Source organism: Rattus norvegicus, chromosome 10, assembly GCF_036323735.1.
Source record: "Rattus norvegicus strain BN/NHsdMcwi chromosome 10, GRCr8, whole genome shotgun sequence".
In the NCBI taxonomy this organism is placed as follows: Eukaryota; Metazoa; Chordata; class Mammalia; order Rodentia; family Muridae; genus Rattus; species Rattus norvegicus.
Genome location: NC_086028.1, coordinates 81,475,323 through 81,493,884, shown reverse-complemented (window position 1 = coordinate 81,493,884; position 18,562 = coordinate 81,475,323). Strand labels below are relative to the sequence as shown.

General features: G+C 44.9%; 1 protein-coding gene and 2 pseudogenes across 4 annotated transcripts; 2 read left to right on the top strand and 1 right to left on the bottom strand.

The window, feature by feature from the left end:
* Positions 1-454: 454 nt before the first annotated feature.
* Snf8 (SNF8 subunit of ESCRT-II) lies at positions 455-12,831 on the bottom strand. Of its 4 annotated transcripts, none has more exons than NM_001007804.2 (8): positions 12,683-12,828; positions 12,358-12,408; positions 6,632-6,770; positions 5,428-5,532; positions 4,135-4,207; positions 2,271-2,412; positions 1,461-1,535; positions 455-675 (listed from the first exon to the last, which is right to left on the bottom strand). In NM_001007804.2, exons 1-8 carry the CDS (start codon positions 12,734-12,736, stop codon positions 538-540), a joined length of 777 nt encoding a protein of 258 aa, NP_001007805.1. In that variant the 5' UTR covers positions 12,737-12,828; the 3' UTR covers positions 455-537. The 4 variants fall into 4 exon arrangements, 3 of the variants coding, with proteins under 3 accessions (NP_001007805.1, XP_063124796.1, XP_063124797.1); XM_063268726.1 differs by lacking the exon at positions 12,683-12,828 and adding an exon at positions 9,525-9,624 and having other exon boundaries at positions 12,358-12,375; XM_063268727.1 differs by lacking the exons at positions 12,358-12,408; positions 12,683-12,828 and adding an exon at positions 8,705-8,872.
* On the top strand, positions 6,768-8,707 carry LOC134480859 (high mobility group protein B1-like; annotated as a pseudogene).
* Psmg4-ps2 (proteasome assembly chaperone 4, pseudogene 2) lies at positions 9,998-17,648 on the top strand (annotated as a pseudogene).
* Positions 17,649-18,562: the final 914 nt, after the last annotated feature.

Below are 18,562 nucleotides of genomic sequence, written 5' to 3'. Positions count from 1 at the left end.
CAGGTTCTCAGCAGTTCCCCACCTTGAGTCTACAGGACCTGGTGGAGAACAAGTAAGGAGTTTGGACAAATTGTTCAATTTCAGTGAAACTGTTCCAGTGAAGTACAGCTAGCTTTCCTCTAACACCAGACTTAAGTTTCCTTCAGTTTGGTCTCTCTAATCTAGAACCTCAATAGAAGCTGCAAGACAAGTCATGGTGGGGTGGAAAGGAATGAGGAAGAGGTTTGAATCACTGAAGTGGTAATTTGTTTCACAGCTATATTAAGGCTAGCCACAAGACGCTGCATCTTGGCCCAGCTGGGAATCTGAATCTATGCAAGTCATTTTATGTGCTTGCTGCTGTCCCTGTTACTCAGTTTATCCTCACTGGATAAAAGGCTTCCTCCAAAACATGAAATGTGAAGGCACTTCCAAAAATAAATCCTGGGGGAACAAAAAAAAAACTTGGCATGAATTTTTTTTATAAACAGAATTGTCCAGGTTTATTCACAGGCAGGACGTCTTCGGGCCTGCTGCTGTATATCCCTCCACACTCAGTCAAGGAAAGACTTCTTTGGCCTCCTCAGCTGATATCTCCTGGGAGTAGAGATCTGTGAAGAGAGCTGGCAGCCAGTAGTGGGCCTCCCCTGGTGCCTGCAGATCCAGCCAGGCCAGTCCTTCCTTCAGCAGGTGTTCCTGTAGGGAAGAACAGGACTGACTTAAATAAGCAGCCCCCACACCTAGTTAGCTTCTGGGAAGTTTTCAGACAACCTTGTGCCTTCATTTGTTCACACGCCCAGATGGAATCATGTTTGGCTTTGGCCAAGGCCTGAATAACACCAAGTATTTAACTTGTCCAGCTATAGTAAATGCTTGTGGAAAGAATGCAAGGCTCCAACAGTATGTGCCGACACAGTGTCGAAGTCCCTGCCCGTCTCCAGCTCCCCAGCGCAAGTGGAGATCAGTGTTCTGGATGGTTTTCAGATCATTTGCAGGGAGCACCAGAACTACAATTGACTTGGTTCCTAAGTAAGCTGTTGACTGTCCAGTCAACATGTTTTAGGCATGCATTTTATGTTCTCTCATTTACAGAAGTGCAAAGAATTGCTGCGATATGGAAAAGGTACTGAAACTCTTCATTTTGCTCTCTCCTAAGCCTGAGTATTTCACTGGTACAAGTTTGTATGTGCAAAATTATCCACCATAGAATATGCAGTTTGTAATTACAGATAACTCTCTTCAGTGGTTGCCAATTCCCTTTGCTCTGTACTATTTCCAGTGCAAACTGTATTTCTGTCATGCCCCTGATCAACGTCTCCTGGAAAGTTAGCAAGTGTGCATGCATTATCAGGGGAAGTGGCCAGCTTTAGGGAAGGTCTGCCTTCTCAGTGTTACCTGGCAGAGATGCTAGGCTTCCTGATACGAAGCTAGAGGGAACAGAGTGAGGCTGCCTCTTTGCCCCAGGGCTGTCTGTCACGTACCAGCACTTGCCGTGCTCGCTCCGTCTCCCATTTAAGACTGGCTTTGATTTCACTGACAGTCACATAACCGTTTTTCTGGAGGAAGGAATAAACAGGAACTAAATCAGTTAAGGGTGTTATTTGGAGCCCAGCACCTGCCTAGCTAGAAGCAGGATGACATCTATCTGGACATGCTGCCCTTAAACAAGTCTAAGCATGCAGGAAAAGAAAGTTCCCAGCAAAGAGGTGATTTTCAGGATGAAGAGAGACTGTGAATTCATCCCTAAAAACCAGGTCCAAGTTACACCTCCATAGAGAACTCAGAGCACACCAAGAAGGGAGGGGGGTAATCGAAAGTCTCATCTATGTATTTAAGTACGAAGCTGCAGCACCTCACTGTGCCCATCTCCCAGCACAGAAAGCCCCTTACTTACCTAGTTTTGTTCTATACTATAGAATTAAGAAAATGAACACATCTTCCCTATGTTGTAGATGTTTATGCTTCAGGCATGCTGAGAAACCAGGGCAGGGGGATTGTGAGGAACTCAAATTGAGACATCAGAAGGTCTATCTACCCCAAGAAATGTAGTCTGCATCTCTGTCTACCTGACAAGACTGTAAGCACCCCAAGGGCAGGGCCTGTATTAGCTTCTCTGTCCCACAGTCTACACAGGTGCTTTGCACTGCAGTTGCTCAATAAATGTGCTGAGTGGCACAGGCCAGAGTAGTTCATAAGACAGTCTTTGCACAAGGCCAGAGCAATGGACAGGTGGACACCACTCCTGACTACAGCCCAGGCTGCCCCTCAGCACTCTCAAAAACACACCCTACCTCGGCCAGCTGCAGCACAACAGTGTGATCCATATTGAGCTCAGCTGGAACAGACTGAATGAGGTAAGTTCCTCCCACAGGGATGATGCCAAATCCAGTGCCCAGTGCTTTCAGCTTCTTGATGGCCCTGATCAGGTCGTCTCTGAAGTGAGTAAGAGCAGCTTAAAGACCCTTGGCAAATCAGGCCTAACACTCAGATATGTTAAGCAGAACAGCAACCGAGGTGCCAACAGGCTGTGGTATGGACTACAGCAAACTACAGAGTGCTTGTCCTTTTTTAAAGGGGCAGCAGCTGATTACCACTATTTTCCATTGTAGTTGGTCACTGGTGAAAAGAAAAAACCCAGAGAACATGGAGACCGTGCACAGCCAGCACACGTGAGGTTCACACCCCTTGCCAGGGAAAGGACACTGTGGTGTGAATGTTCTTCCTAGGGGAGCAGACCGACATCTGTTTGACTACACTGGCTCCCCTCTCTTCTGAAAACTTGATGCACAAAGAACAAGGTTGGCCGCCTCCTGCCACTGCTTGCTTTTTAATATTCCTGGTCTTCAGTACATCACTTCTGGTCTCTGGGAACACTTATTTTTCTCACCTTGGATTTGCAGACAGGTCAACTAGGTCAACCTATGGCTTGTCACCTGACCCTCCTTAGTCCTGTCTTTAGGTGACTGCTCTAGTCTCCTTGACACCAAATAAGTAATCTCAACACATTAAAAAGATGTAACATACACCAGAAGTGGTGGCATACACTTTCAATCTCAATACTGCTAAGGCAGAGGCAGGTGGAGTTCTGCGAGTTTGAGACCAGCCTGATCTACAGAGTGTGTTCTAGGCTACACAGTGAGACCCTGACTCAAAAACACTATTGGTTTTATAGGGCCAGGGATGTAGTTCACAGTATAAGGACCTAGATTCAATCCACAATACCACCAAAAACAGGAAAAAAGAATGTAATTTCATCATACTGATTAAGAATGGCTCTAAAGCAGAGGCTGGAGAGATGGCTCAGAGGTTAAGAGCACTGACTGCTCTTCCAGAGGTCCTGAGTTCAATTCCCAGCAACCACATGGTGGCTCACAACCATCTGCAACAGGATCTGATGCTCTCTTCTGGTGTGTCCGAAGACCATGCACTCATATACATTAAATACATAAAATTAAAAATAAGAAAAAATTAAAAAGAATGGTTCTAAAGGTAGCCTAGACATTGGAGGACTAGAAGAGTGCTACATGCTATTTAAAGTGTTCTTTCTAGCTAAGTGCTGTTCCTGCCTATAATCTCAACACTAAGAGGTGGTGGGGCTGGAGAGAGATGGCTCAGTGGTTAAAAGTACTAGCCACTCTTTCAGAGGACCAAGATTTGAGTTGCAGTAGCCACACAGCTGCTCACAAAATTCCAGTTCCAGAGGATGCAAAGGCATCTCATGGCTTGTATGGGCACTACACACACAATTTTAAGAAGAGAGGCATAAAGGGTTGGGGATTTAGCTCAGTGGTAGAGCGCTTGCCTAGCATGCGAAAGGCCCTGGGTTTGGTCCCCAGCTCCGGTGGGGGGGGGGGGGGGGGGGGAGAGACATAGGTGGATGGGATGTCCATTCAGGGCTACTCTATGTCCACAGGCCAGCCTAGGCTACACAGAGATCCTGTTTTGGGGGGTTTGTTTTGTTTTGTGACACAGGGTTTCTCTGTATAACCTCAGATGTCCTGGGACTTGCTCTGTAGACCAGGCTGGCTTCAAACAGATATCGGCCTGCCTCTGCTTCCCAAATACTGGGATTAAAGGCATGCACCATCACTGTCTGGTGAGACCCTGTCTTTAAAAAATTCCTTAATACTTCAAAGGGTTGAAAGCAGGACATACTGGCTGACATCCTGAGCAAACTTGCCCCTTCCTTTTAACACCTGCTGATGTAGCTCCTCCAGAGTTATCAGACCTGTTGGAGAGGGACAGAAAGAAAATGAAAAATTACCTAGATAGCTACGACTGCTTGAGATACATGGACAACCTCCTCTACAAGGAACAAATGTTACTCTAGTTTCTCGATCTCTCCTCAAATAACTGGTTAGACCCTGAGAAATGAGCCCTGAGACCTTGCTAGGACTCTCGACAGTGAAGGCCAGGAAAGTCTGAAAGCAAAGGCAGCAGAGGGGCACGGTGGCTCACCCCTGCCTGGATTCCCTGCACTCAGGAGACCGAGGCAGACATGAGTTCTAGGCCACACTGGGCTTCAGAGCCTGACCTTACCTCAAAACAACAACAAAAAAGATGGCTCTACCAGATGGACAATTTGATTGTCAGGTTTCTTTGAAACAAGTCTCTGCCAGGTAGCCCAGGCAGGCCTCCAACAGTATAGTCAGAGTGACTGAACTTTTTCTTGAAAGACAGAATCTCTCATAATATAGCCCTGGTTCACCTGGAATTCACAGAAACCTGGCTGCCTCTGCCTCCAGAGTGCTTGAGATAAAACAGAACCATATGGGCTGAAGATATAGCTCAGTGGTTAAAAGCACTGACTGCTCATCCAGAGGTCCTGAGCTCAAATCCCAGCAATCACATGGTGGCTCACAACCATCTGTAATGGGATCTGATGCCTTCTTCTGGTGTGTCTGAAGACATCGACAGTGTATTCGTATACATAAAAATAAATCTTTAAAAAAAAAAGAAAATAAACAGTACATGTTAATACTGTATTATGTGTGGATATACATGTGGATATGCCAAGCCGTGCATATGGAGCTCAGCGAGCAAGTGTGTGGGTTCAGCTCTCTCCCTCCATCTTTATGTGTTGCAGGGACTGAATTCATGCAATCAGGGTAGCCCCTTCACTGGCCCCAGATGACCAAATTTTGAAATCATGAACCTGAGCCTCAGAACTCAAAGGCTGGGTTGGCCCCACTGGACTTCAGAAAGGTGGGTCAGGTCTACCTACAGTTACAGTGAGAACTTCGTAACAAAGAGCACTGTATACCAGTCTCAGGCCACCCTCCTACCTCCACCTCTAACCATGGCTGTAGAGATCAGCCATGGATTCAACAAGATGAAATATTTAAGATATGTCTCCAGACCTTAGAGGCCTGCAAGCTATAGAATTTTAGAAAAGAAAGTCAGAAAACTAAGCCCAAAGCGCAGTTCACAGGTCCCAACCACCCTTACCTCCGTTCCGATGTTTTAGGGCCAGGCACACTTCAATAATCTGGACGCCCAGTTCATAATAGAAGTCCCCAACACCCAGCATCTCAGACCAAAATCCTTTTCCAGCTAAAAACAGAAAAATGAAAGCTGTGTTATTCATCCATTCTCATCTCTTCTCTTCTCTCAATGGTGGATTAAAGCATCTATCCTGTGGGAAGTCCTGTGTGTACAGGTTAGGCCCTGGTTCTTCCTCCCAGCCCTGTTCCCAGACTCTGATTCAAACCCTGCCTAATCAAGCCTAAGTGCCGCCATGCTTACTAATGAAGAGCCTCTGAGCCAGGCGTATGCATGCAGAGTGCACAGCAGCAGCCCCAGCCCTCTGAACAGGGAGGCAGCAAGGTAAAAGTCATCCTCACTGCATAGCAAGTTTGAACCAGTCTGGGCTACATGAGCTCCTGTCACCAAAGGGGGTGGATGGGGTGGCAGAATAACTCAGCTGGTAAAGTGATGGTTCACAGCTGCCTGTGACTCCAGTCCCAGGCAATCTAAAGCCACCTTCTGACTTCCTTGGGCCAGAACATGGTAGACAGGCAGACAAAACATTCATACGCATAAATGAAACATGTTCAAAAGCCAGGTGTGGTGACACACACCTTAAATCCCAGAAGTAGAGAGGCAGAGGTTAGCAGATCTCTGTGAGTTGGAGGCCAGTCTAGTCTACATAGTGAGACCCTGTCAAAAAAAAGAGAATTCTTCTCTTTATGGGGCTTCCCTTAGCTGGCTCAGCAGGTAAGAGCTTTACGTGCTCGTTCAGAGGCCCAAGTTCCAGTTCCAGCTTACAACAGACTAACTCCAGCTCGCTGGCCTGTGAGGGCACCTGCGATCACATACATTTTATGCTGCCTCCCCCTAAACATAATTACAAATTACGAAAATAAATCTTTAAAATAGTCTTCTTTTTCTACTAAGAAGAAAGTCATGAAGAACAGAAAAAGTGGACTAGATTGTTCAAGAAAAGATGGCGCCCACAGACTACAGCTAGCTTCCCGGGCTCCCCGCCTTCCACCTCAGAAGGGCACACACAGTCCTCCAGGATGCTCCCTCAACATATACTCTCCCTGTTTCCTTGAAGGGCCATCTAGAGATGCCCCACAGAAGAGACCATAACAGGGGAGCAGCTATAAGAGCCTTACAGGAGCCCCTCACCCCACAGGCAATCCCTTACAGGCCAGAGGATCCACCCCAATGGTAGCACACATGTCCTGGAACTGAACTCGGAACTCAGGATTCTTCCGGATCTCTTGCTTGTGCTTGCTGGCAAATTCTTCTAGGTTGGTCTTGAACATGTCCAACTGTTTTGACATCTGTTAAAAAAAGACAAGGGGAGGGGCTAGAGAGATGGCTCAGTGGTTATGAGCACTGATTGCTCTTCCAGAGGTCCCAAGTTCAAATCCCAGCAACCACATGGTGGCTCACAGCCATCTGTAATGGGAACTGATGCCCTCTTCTGGTGTGTGTGAAGACAGCTGCAGTGTAAACTCCCCTCTGACCTCACATCTCATGTGGCAGGAGCCCACACACTACACACAAATAAATGTAACAACTGAATAACCAGCGGCCTTCAGACCCATTTTTACCCTATTTGTATCTCTTTACAAAGTCTTTGTCCTTAGTTTGAGACAGGGGTTCATGGAGTCCTGTCTGGCTTGCCCTTGAACTCCTGACCCTCCTGCCTGTGCTTCCTAGGCATTTGCATGATTCCAGCATTTGCAATGATGCTCATCTCTGTGCTCCCTCCCCCACCTGTGCCCGGCACGGCTGTGCTGCAGGCAGGAAGGAGATGATATTGGTTCCTCTCTTCTAAAATCTGTGCTTGTTTTCACACGTCCCAGTTCTGATAATCAACATTCCCAACTAATGTGTTTTTTCTCTTCTTCCTGGAAAAATTAACTAAACTGAAGGTACAACAATCTATTTTGTCTTAAAAAATGGAAGAATAGCCAGGCCGTGGTGTCCCATGCCTTTAGGCAGATCTATAGGTGGATCTCTGAGTTTGAGGCCAGGCTGGTCTACAGAGTGAGTTCCAGGACAGCCAGGGCTACATTGTAAAGTCCTGTCTCAAAAAAAGAAAATGAGGCTGCGTCTGGCTCCCGCTCTCACAGCCATTGCAGTACATTGAGCTCCATAGAGATAGCGCCAGGGCAAGCGAGAGCCGGACAGGCACTGGGCGACTCTATGCCTCGCAGAGGAAAATCAACTAAACATGGGCAAAGGAGATCCTAAGAAGCCCAGAGGCAAAATGTCCTCATATGCATTCTTTGTGCAGACCTGCTGGGAGGAGCACAAGAAAGCACCCTGATGCTTCTGTCAACTTCTCAGAGTTCTCCAAGAAGTTCTCAGAGAGGTGGAAGACCATGTCTGCTAAAGAAAAGGGGGATTCTGAAGATCTAGCAAAGGCTGACAAGGCTTGTTATGAAAGAGAAATGAAAACCTACACACGCCCCCCCAAAGGGGAAACCAAAAAGAAGTTCAAGGACCCCAACACACCCAAGAGGCCTCCTTTGGCCTTCTTGTTCTGTTCTGAGTACCGCCCAAAAATCAAAGGCGAGCATCCTGGCTTATCCATTGGTGATATTGTGAAGAAACTAGGAGAGATGTGGAACAACACTGCCTCGGATGACAAGCAGCCCTGTGAGAAGATGGCCGCCAAGCTGAAGGAGAAGTATGAGAAGGATATTGCTGCCTACAGAGCTAAAGGGAAACCTGATGCAGCGAAAAACAGGGGTGGTCAAGGCTGAAAAGAGCAAGAAAAAGAAGGAAGAGGAAGGCAATGAGGTGGATGAAGAGGATGAGGAAAAAGAGGAAAATGAAGGGCTGGAGAGATGGCTCAGCGATTAAGAGCACCCGACTACTCTTCCAGAGGTCCTGAGTTCAATTCCCAGCAACCACATGGTGGCTCACAACCATCTGTAAAGAGATCCGATGCCCTTTTCTGGTGTATGTGAAGACAGCTACAGTGTACTTATATATAATAAATGAATAAATCTAAAAAAAAAAAAAGAAAAAAAGAGGAAAATGAAGAAGATGATAAATAAGTTGGTTCTAGTGCAGATTTTTTTGGTTTATAAACATTTAACCCCCCTGTACACAACTCACTCCTTTTAAAGAAAAAAATTGAAATGTAAGGCTGTGTAGGATTTGTTTTTAAACTGTACAGTGTCTTTTTTGTACAGTTAACACACTACCGACTGTGTCTTTAGCTAGCCCTGTCCTGGTGGTATTCTCAATAGCCACTAACCTTGCCTGGTAAGTTGGCATGGAAATTAGATTCGTGTTGGTGCACAGCACAAATTAGTTACATATGGGCACAGTAGTTTGGTTCTTGGTTTCTTTTCTTTTGGTTTTGTCTGTTTTGTCTCCATCCTCAGTTGTCTCTGATGCAGCTTACATGGAGGTAACTGTCGTTCTGCTAACTGAACACGGCTCTGTGATTGCAAAAACATGGCAGCTGTTTTGTTGACATTCTGAACGCTTCTAAGTAAATACAATTTTCTTTATTAAAAAAAGAAAGTGAAAATGAAGAGAATTATCTCTACTACCTCTTTTATCTCTATTACTTCTAAAATAGACTTATCTCCTTTTCTCTAACTAACAAAGAGCTTTCAGGTCACCAAGAAGAATGACTTCTTTTTTTGGTTCTTTTTTTCGGAGCTGGGGACCGAACCCAGGGCCTTGCGCTTCCTAGGCAAGCGCTCTACCACTGAGCTAAATCCCCAGCCCCCTGAAGAATGACTTCTGACCCAACATCTCTTCATTTGCCACAAAAAAATGATCTGAATTCTCTATATTCTTCTAATCGCTGTTCTCAGTTACAACTGGCAGGCTGCCTTCCCTATAAACAACAGCTTGTTCTGGTTTTTTTGTTTTGTTGTTGATGTTTTGGTTTTTCGACAGAATTTCTCTGTGTGGCCCTGGCTGTCTTGGAACTCACTCTGAAGACCAGGCTGGCCTCAAATTCAGAGATTCACCCATAACATTGCCCTGTCAAGCAAGAGCTTTTATTTATTTAATCTTTTAATCTTTATCTTAGGTGCATGTTTGAGTGTATGTATACGCACCGCATGTGTGCAGGAGCCTGAGGAGATCATAAGGTTCGTATGCCCTGTAACTGGACTTGTAAGCTTCCATGTAGGTGCTGGGAATCAAACTTGGTCCTCTCTGCAAGAGCAGTAAGCACTCTTAACTGATAAACCACCTCTCCAGTCCCCAGATAAGTGTTTCTTACAGCATAATCAGGAGCCAGGGATGTTGGTGCATGCTTTTAATCCCAGCACTTGGGAGGCAGAGGCAGGCAGATCTCTGAGTTCGAGGCCAGCCTGCTGTACATAGAGAAACCCTATCTCAAAAAACGAACTAACTAAAAGCATACTCTAGATGCAAAATGTGGCTTAAGGCTTGGGCTACACGATGAGACCATGACAAAAAAAAAAAAAAAAAAAAGAAGAAGAAAAGGAATTGAAGGCGCTCACTCTCTCTGGTCCGGGCGACTACGCCTGCCTGGTCTCCTTGCTGTGGCCTGGTGGCTGGCGGGATGGAGGAGCCATGAGCCAAGGCGGACTCGCTTCACAACTTCAGTGGGAGGCTCTGGGAGCAGCTCGTCCACTTTCATGTTATGAGGTGGACTTGCTCTTCCTGTGGGTGAGGACAACCTCTAACCGTATCTAAGCAACCTCGCAGTTGCCATGTGCAGCCGCTACGACTCCATCCCTGTGGGCACCCCTCTTTTTGGAGACACTTCTGATACGACTTCCATGGGCCTCCCTCTGCACTTAGCCAGAAGACCAGCAAGCAGGTGTTAGTCAGCTACAACCTCTCCAATACAGACAGTGACTTAACATTACTCATAGAAGCCAGGATTAAAGAAGAAACGGAGACCTTTCGGGAAAGGTTCTGAGCAGAAGGGAGAGTTTTTATCTTGTATATAAATTACATTGAAATAAACAGGTTGCTTTTTGTCCTAAGGAAAAAAAGAAAAGAAACTGAAATGAGGCCGGAAGAGAGAACTAAGTGGCTAAAACCACTGATGCCTCTGAAAAGACCAGAGTCTGGGGCTGGAGAGGTGGCTCAGTGGATAAGAGCACTGACTGCTCTTCCCAAGGTCCTGAGTTCAAATCCCAACAACCACATGGTGGCTCACAACCATCTGTAATGAGATCTGATGCCCTCTTCTGGTGTGTCTGAAGACAGTTATAGTGTACTTATACACAAAATAAATAAATAAATATTAAAAAAAAAAAAAAGACCAGAGTCTGCTTCTCAGGACTCACTCACACTGCATGCTAAGTCACTACCCACCACTAGCTCCAGGGGATCTGACACTCTCTTGGCCTCTGCAAGCTCCTGCATATACATGTGTACACAGGTAGTCTGACAAATATATAAAGAAAATAATAAGTCTTTTTTAAAAATTACAACGACATGCTCTGATGTCTACTTTTCCTCAGATCAAGAGCCCATTTCAAGACAAACCACCTCCTCTCCTTCACCAATCACAATACTCAAGTGTATTCAGAGTCCATATAGGAAAGGGTGAAGTTAGAGAAGGGACTTGAACCCATCACTCATCCGCCCTCCTGTGGGTTCCCAGTTGCTATGAGTGACAGGTGCCACAAGTCATGCACATTCTCATCATTGTGAGGTACTTGAAATAAAAGTCGTAAGTTGAGGTACAGTTTGGTGATGGGACACATTCTCAGCATGTACCAGCCCTGGCTTTGATACAAAGCACCACATAAAGGACATGAATGTGGTGATATAGTCCTTTAATCCCGGCATGCGAAGACAGAGGCAGAGGCAAGTGGACATGGCTAGTTCCACACCAGTGATAAGCAACAAGAGCCTAACTCTTAGAAAAAAGAAAAAGCCGGATATGATGCCACATGGCTTTAATCCTAGCATTTGGGAGGCATAGGCAGGAGGATCTCTGTGAGTTCCAGGCCAACCTGGTCTATATCGTGAGTTCCAGACTGCTGGGACTGCACAGAGACCCTGTCTCAACAAAACAAAAAAAAAAAAAAAAAAATTCAAAAGACAGCATCTGCCCAACAGACTGTTCAGCTTTGAACAACATTGTCCTTATTATTAATCATTATGACTAAAGATTATCATTTCAAAATGTCTTAATATTGATAATTTTACTTTTTGTCTCAACTTCTTTAGATAGACACATCCCATTGGCTTGTGCTTTCCTAATGCTGTTCCTACTGCAATGTTATAAGTAAGCAAATATCAGCATTCTTTTTTGTTTTGTTTTTCAAGACAGGGTTTCTCTATGTAGCTAGTCATGGCTGTCCTGGAACACCCTCTGTAGACCAAGCTGGCCACCAACTCAGAGATCCACCTGCCTCTGCCTCCTAAATCCTGGGATTAAAGGCGTGTGCCACCACTGCCTGGCCACATATCAGTACTTTTAGGAGAAATTATCATTCTGATTTTTTAAGAAAATTTGTTTAAATTTTTGCTGTGCTGAGAATGGCCTCAAGTACGTGTGGATGTTAGGCAAACACTCTACCACTTAGGTACGTTCCCAGATCACTAGGTTCACCTAGAATTGACCATGTATGTAAAGAAACCACAAGGCTGGGAGCGGTGGCATTTGGTACTCCTCAGGCTGAGACAGGAGAATCACAAGCTGGAAGCCCAGCCTTGGCAGCAAAGTCAGACACCATCTTTAAAAGAATAACATAAAAAGACAATAACCAAATAAAATAAAAGGGGGAAATGCACCAGTCTAATCACTCAAAAAAAAAAAATCTTAGCTAGTATTTCTAGCAATCTCCCTAAAACGAAATCTGGATTTGCCTGACACTCTATTTTTAGTTCGGTGGAAACAATCTATACCAAAGGCATATTGACCAGCCCTGTTCCATCTCCCTTCCTGCCTGGACTCACCTGAGCCAGCTGGTCCTCAGCCAAGACAGTCCCTCGCTCCTTATACTTGGCCTGTCAGACAAAAAGACCGGCATGAGTTGAGACAGTGATCGTTAAGGCTCCCATTGTGCTGCCACAGCTTTAGTATTCAAGTGTAAGGATCTGTCTGATAAAGTGACTTAATCAGCGGCCTCCTGAAACTTCAATGCACTTATCCCTGGGCTCCGGAGAAGCCTGTCTTCTACAGATAGTTTAAGAGGCGATTTAGGGAAAGAGAACTCCACTCCGGGAGAATTCGGTGTCTCGAGAGCAGAGCAGGCTTCAGCCCGGCTTCCTTCCCGCTCACCTCGGCGAGTTTCTTCTTGGCAATGGCGCCAGCTCCCACCCCGCGCCGGTGCATCCCCACCCCAGGCCCGCGGGCCGCCCCGCTGCCCCAACCCCAGCTCTCCGCGTCCCAGGTTCTGTAGCCAGCTCCCAACACGGAAGCCGGGTGCCGTGCGTCATCGGAGCGCGCCGGAAGTCGCCCTATTCACTTCCTGCTGCGGCGTCTAGGAGTGTCTTGCAAAGGCCCCAGTCCTCGTCTTAGCTCGGCGCCACGTTCCACAAAGCCCAGACAACATCGAAGGAGCGAACCCTATGTCTTATCGTAATTCCCCATGCATCCTACCAAGGTGGGCGCCTGGTGTTCTACTACTTCAGCGCCTGGAGAGCAACAGATGCTTCTGGGACATGACCAAGCGCTGTGTTGACCGTGGAAGGTGCCATTTTTTTTTTCCCAGCCAGGGTTTCCCTACGTAACCACGGTTGGCCTGGAAATATGTAAACCAAGCTTACTTCGAATTCACAGAGATCTCCTGCTTTTAACTCCGAATGTTGGGATTAAATGCATGAGCCACCACACTTATGGGTGTCACCTTGAGCAAAAGCCAATAATACAACTATATCTTAGATTTTAAAAAAGGCAGCAGCACATCTGATAGTTTTGTGCTATACACTGTATGTACAACTTGCCTTGTTATATATTTACTTATTCAAAACCCTCAACTTAGTAAGTTGGTATTGTCATTCACAAGGGATTTGGAAATCTGCCTTAAATTACTTAACTTCATGGAATAGGATTAACTATGAGTCAGACACTCTGACTCGAATTCAAATGGGGGCGGTTAGGAGGGAGTGAAATAGTTTCTCAATATAGCCTTGGCAGTCCTGGAATTCATTCGCTCTGTAGATGACGCTGACCTTGAGCTCAGACATCTGCCTGCCTCTACCACTGTCTCCCCAGTTCGTGTGTCACCATGCCTGGCCCTTAGCTGTAAATTCTTAACCCAACTCAGAATTTCTGCCAAAGAATCCAATAGGTACATTTGATCAAGTCAGGATTTGTTCTGTTCATGTAGCAGACAGGCTTACTGTATGGACTTCTAAATGTCTACCTAACGCAGGCAGTGTTGTGCCTAGTAAGAGGTAGTGGTGAGGGTTTTTGTTGTTTTGTTGTTGTTGTTGTTTTAAAGATTTATTTATTTTATGTATACAAGTACACTGTAGCTGTCTTCAGACCAGAAGAGGGCATCGGATCCCTTTACAGATGGTTGTGAGCCACCATGTGGTTGCTGGGAATCGAACTCAGGACCTCTGGAAGAGCAGTCAGTGCTCTTAACCATTGAGCCATCTCTCCAGCCCAGTGGTGAGGTTTTAAATGTGATCATTATGATTAAAAAACAATGTTTATAGGCAGTCTTTTACAATGGCTGGCTTGGAGGAGAAACGTACAAACGAAGGGAGGAAAACATGTAAGTCTTTGAGGCTCTAATACTCCCTTCAAATAGCCAAGATGCCACAAATGTGAATGTGAACTTCTCCATTGCTTTTTTTTTTATAAGATTTATTTATTTATTCTATATAAGTACACTGGAGCTGTCTTCAGACACACCAGAAGAGAGGGCATCAGATCTCTTTATAGATAGTTGTGAGCCACTATGTGGTTGCTGGGATTTGAACTCAGGACCTCTGGAAGAGCAGTCAGTGCTTTTAACCACTGAGCCATCTCTCCAGCACCCATTGCCCCATTGATGCATGTGAAAGGTCAGAGAACAGCTTTGTGAAGTCTGTTTTCTCCCTCCGCCTTTACTAGGTTCTAGGGATAGAACACAGGTCAAGACAATAAGTATCATGAATAATCACTAAAACAGAGACACTTTAAAAAAATAACTCCTGGGGCTGGAGAGATGGCTCAGCGGTTAAGAGCACTCGACTGCTCTCCCAGAGGTCCTGAGTTCAATTCCCAGCAACCATATGGTGGCTCACAACCATCTGTAAAGGGATCCGATGCCCTCTTCTGGTGTGTCTGAAGACAGCTACAGTGTACTTATATATAATAAATAAATAAATCTTTAAAAATAATAATAATAACTCCTGGGCTGGAATGATGGCTCAGAGGTTAAGAGCACCGACTGCTCTTCCAGAGGTCCTGAGTTCAATTTCCAGCAACCACATGGTTGCTCACAACCATCTGTAAAGAGATCCAATGCCCTCTTCTGGTGTGTCTGAAGACAGCTGCAGTGTACTTATATATAATAAATGAATAAATCTTTAAAAAAAAATAACTCCTAGGGGATAGAGAGATGGCTCAGTGGGCTCAGTGGTTAAGAGCACCTGGTACTTTTGCAGAGAACCTAGGTTTGAGTAGAATCACCACATGGTGGCTCATAACTTTCTATAACCCCAGTTCTGGAGAATTCTACAGGTATACATGTACTGCACAACCATATATGTATGTAACTATTTCATACACATAAAATAAATTATAATCTTTTTTTAAAGTAATTTCTGGAGCTGGAGAGATGGCTCAGCAGTTAAAAGCACTAACTGTTCTTCTAGAGGTTCTGAGTTCAATTCCCAGCAACCACATGGTGGCTCACAACCATCTGTAATGAGATCTGATGCCCTCTTCTGGTGTGTCTGAGGACAGTGATGGTATACTCACATACATAATAAAATCTTTTTTTTTTTTAAGTAATTTCTAAGCCAAAATTAGTATCTCATACCTTGAATCCCAGTACTCAAGAGGAAGAGGCAGGCTAGCAAGGTAGTGAGTTTCAGGATAGCCAAAGATATATAGTGAAACCCTGTCTCAAACAAACAAACAAAAATGTAATTTCTAGCTGGTAAGGTAAGCACAACTGTAATCCAAGCTCTTGAGAGACAGGAGAATCAGGGATTCAAGATCAGTCCTGGCTACATAGTAATTTAGAGGTCAAAGGTCAACATGGGCTACATGAAACCCTGACTCGGAAGAGAATAGAACCATTAGGGGAGATGAGATGAGATGGCCAAACCTGAATATCTGGATTTGATTTCTAGGACCCACTTGGAAGGAGAGAGAGAACTGCCTCCTCCAAGTTGTCCTCTGACCTCCACATGGGTGCAACCACACCCCTACCTCTACCCCACACACAAAACAAGCACTGAGGTGTACTTAAGTGTTCACATGCAAAGAGAAATAGATGAAAAAAAAGTTGTAAGTGCTGATCATGGTGGTTCACACCTTTAATTCCAGCCCTTAGGAGGCAGAGGCAGGCAGATCTCTAAATCAAAGGCCAGCCTGAACTAGAGAGTGAGTTCCAGGACAACCAGGGCTGCATAGTAAGAGCCTCTATCAGGGCTGGGGATTTAGCTCAGTGGTAGAACGCTTACCTAGGAAACGCAAGGCCCTGGGTTCGGTCCCCAGCTCCGAAAAAAAGAACCAAAAAAAAAAAAAAAAAAAAAAAAAGAGCCTCTATCTCTCTAAATTATTTCTTTTCTTTTCTTTTTTTTTTTTTTTTTCCGGAGCTGGGGACTGAACCCAGACCCTAGGCCTTGTGCTTGCTAGGCAAGCGCTCTACTACTGAGCTAAATCCCCAACCCCTCTCTAAATAATTTTTAACAATACTATTTTTCTTTTTTTTGGGGGGGGGGGTTGCTTGTTTGTTTTTTCAAGAAGGGATTTCTCTGTCCTAGACCTTGCTTTGTAGACCAAAGTGGTCTAGAACTTAGAGACTTGTCTGCCTCTGCCTCCCAGGAGATGGGATTAGAAGCATGTGAGACCATGCTCTAATAATAACTTTTCTTTTTTTTTTATAACTTTTCTTTTTTAATGATAACATGCCCAGCTCAATAATAACTTCTTTTTTTTTATTTTATTTATTTATTATACAAAGTACACTGTAGCTGTCTTCAGACACACCAAAAGAGGGCACCAGATCTCATTACAGACATTTGTGAGCCATCATGTAGTTGCTGGGATTTGAACTCAGGACCTCTGGAAGAGCAGTCAGTGCTCTTAACCGCTGAGCCACCTCTCTAGCCTCCAATAATAACTTTTCTTTTTATTTTTTTTCTCTTTTCTTTTTTCCGGAGCTGGGGACCAAACCCAGGGCCTTGTGCTTGCTAGGCAAGCGCTCTACCGCTGAGCTAAATCCCCAACCCCAATAATAACTTTTCTTAGGCGAAGGTAGACAGCTCCTGAAGAACAAAAGTTGAGGTTGTCCTCTGGTTTCCACACGCGCACACACACACACACAAACACACACACCAGCCACACACCCAGAGACACAAAAAAAATCTAATAAAGCCTATGTTTAATAAATGCTGCTTTATTAAAAAATAATAATAAGAGGATAGTATCAAAAGGCACTTGCCCTGATGTCATTCTCGATGGCCAGAATTGGGATTCTGCAAACGACAAAGTAGAAGGAGAGAACCAACTCCTGAAAGTTGTTCTTTGTCCTCCATAAGTGCCCCAGTGCACACACCCATGGAGGCCTGCCCCCACATGCACACAGGCATGCACACACGGACACACAATAAGTAAACATACAAACTACTTAGCAAGGAGGAAGGTATAGCTCAGCCATTGGGTTCTAGCCCTAACATCACAAAGGGGCGGGGCTAAAACAAACAATTCTCTGAGCAAAGATTGTCCCGTAATTGCATGGGACATACTTCACAAACTGCAGAAGTTTCAAAGGGAAGGGACAATATCATCAAAGATGCGTGAAAACTGAGAAGTCTGGCGGGTGTGTTGGCATACCCCTTTAATCCCAGCAATTAGGAAGCAGATCTCTGAGTTCAAGGCCAGCTTGGACTTCAAAGTGAATTTTAGGACAGTCTGGAAAAACAGAAAGAAAAAATCAAAATAAAAGAAGAAAGCATAGGGGTTGGGGATTAAGCTCAGTGGTAGAGCGCTTGCCTAGGAAGCGCAAGGCCCTGGGTTCGGTCCCCAGCTCCGAAAAAAAAGAACCAAAAAAAAAAAAAAAAAAAAAAAGAAGAAGAAAGCATAGATGGCTTATGGAGCAGAGGCATGTGCAGTGCAAGCCTGATGTCCCTGAATTCAAGCTCCACAGAGTCCTCTAACTATACACAGGGTGGTGCAAGCAGGCCCAGGCAAACACATCACATGGACACAGTATTGGTAACAAGGAAAATAAAAGTGTTGAAAATCAGCTGAAGTCCAGAGACTAAACTGGCAGTCCTCGGCTCCAATTCAATTCTGGGATTAATGTGAGGATGGAAACATAGTTCAAGGTATGGTACTTGCCTGGTGTGCTCAAAGACTGGGTTCTCTCATCAACATGGCACACACATATACATACACACACAGAAACAGACAACACAGAAACAGAGACATAGATACAGAGACACATACAGAGAAACAGGCAACACATAACCGGAAACACACACACAAGAAACAGACAACACAGAAACGGAGACACAGATACAGACACACACACACACACACACACACACACACACACACACACACACACACAGAAACAGAGACACATGCACACACACAAACTTAGACATAATTAAAAAGAAATTTAGAAGGGGTTGGGGATTTAGCTCAGTGGTAGAGCGCTTGCCTAGGAAGCGCAAGGCCCTGGGTTCGGTCCCCAGCTCCGAAAAAAAAAAGAAATTTAGAAATCTAAAAAAAAAAATTAAATGTTTTTAAAATTTATTCTTACATAGGTTTTGCCTGTGTGTATGTAAACCAATTGTATGCAGGGCTCTCAGATGCCAGAAGAGGGCGTCAGATCCCTTGGGACCAGAACTATAAACAGTTGTAAAATGTCTTGTCCATACTGGGAATTGAACCCCAGATTCTTTGCAAGAGCAATCAGTGCTCTCTACCACTGAGCCATCTCTCCAGCTGCCCCACCCATGGTTACACATATAATATATAATATAA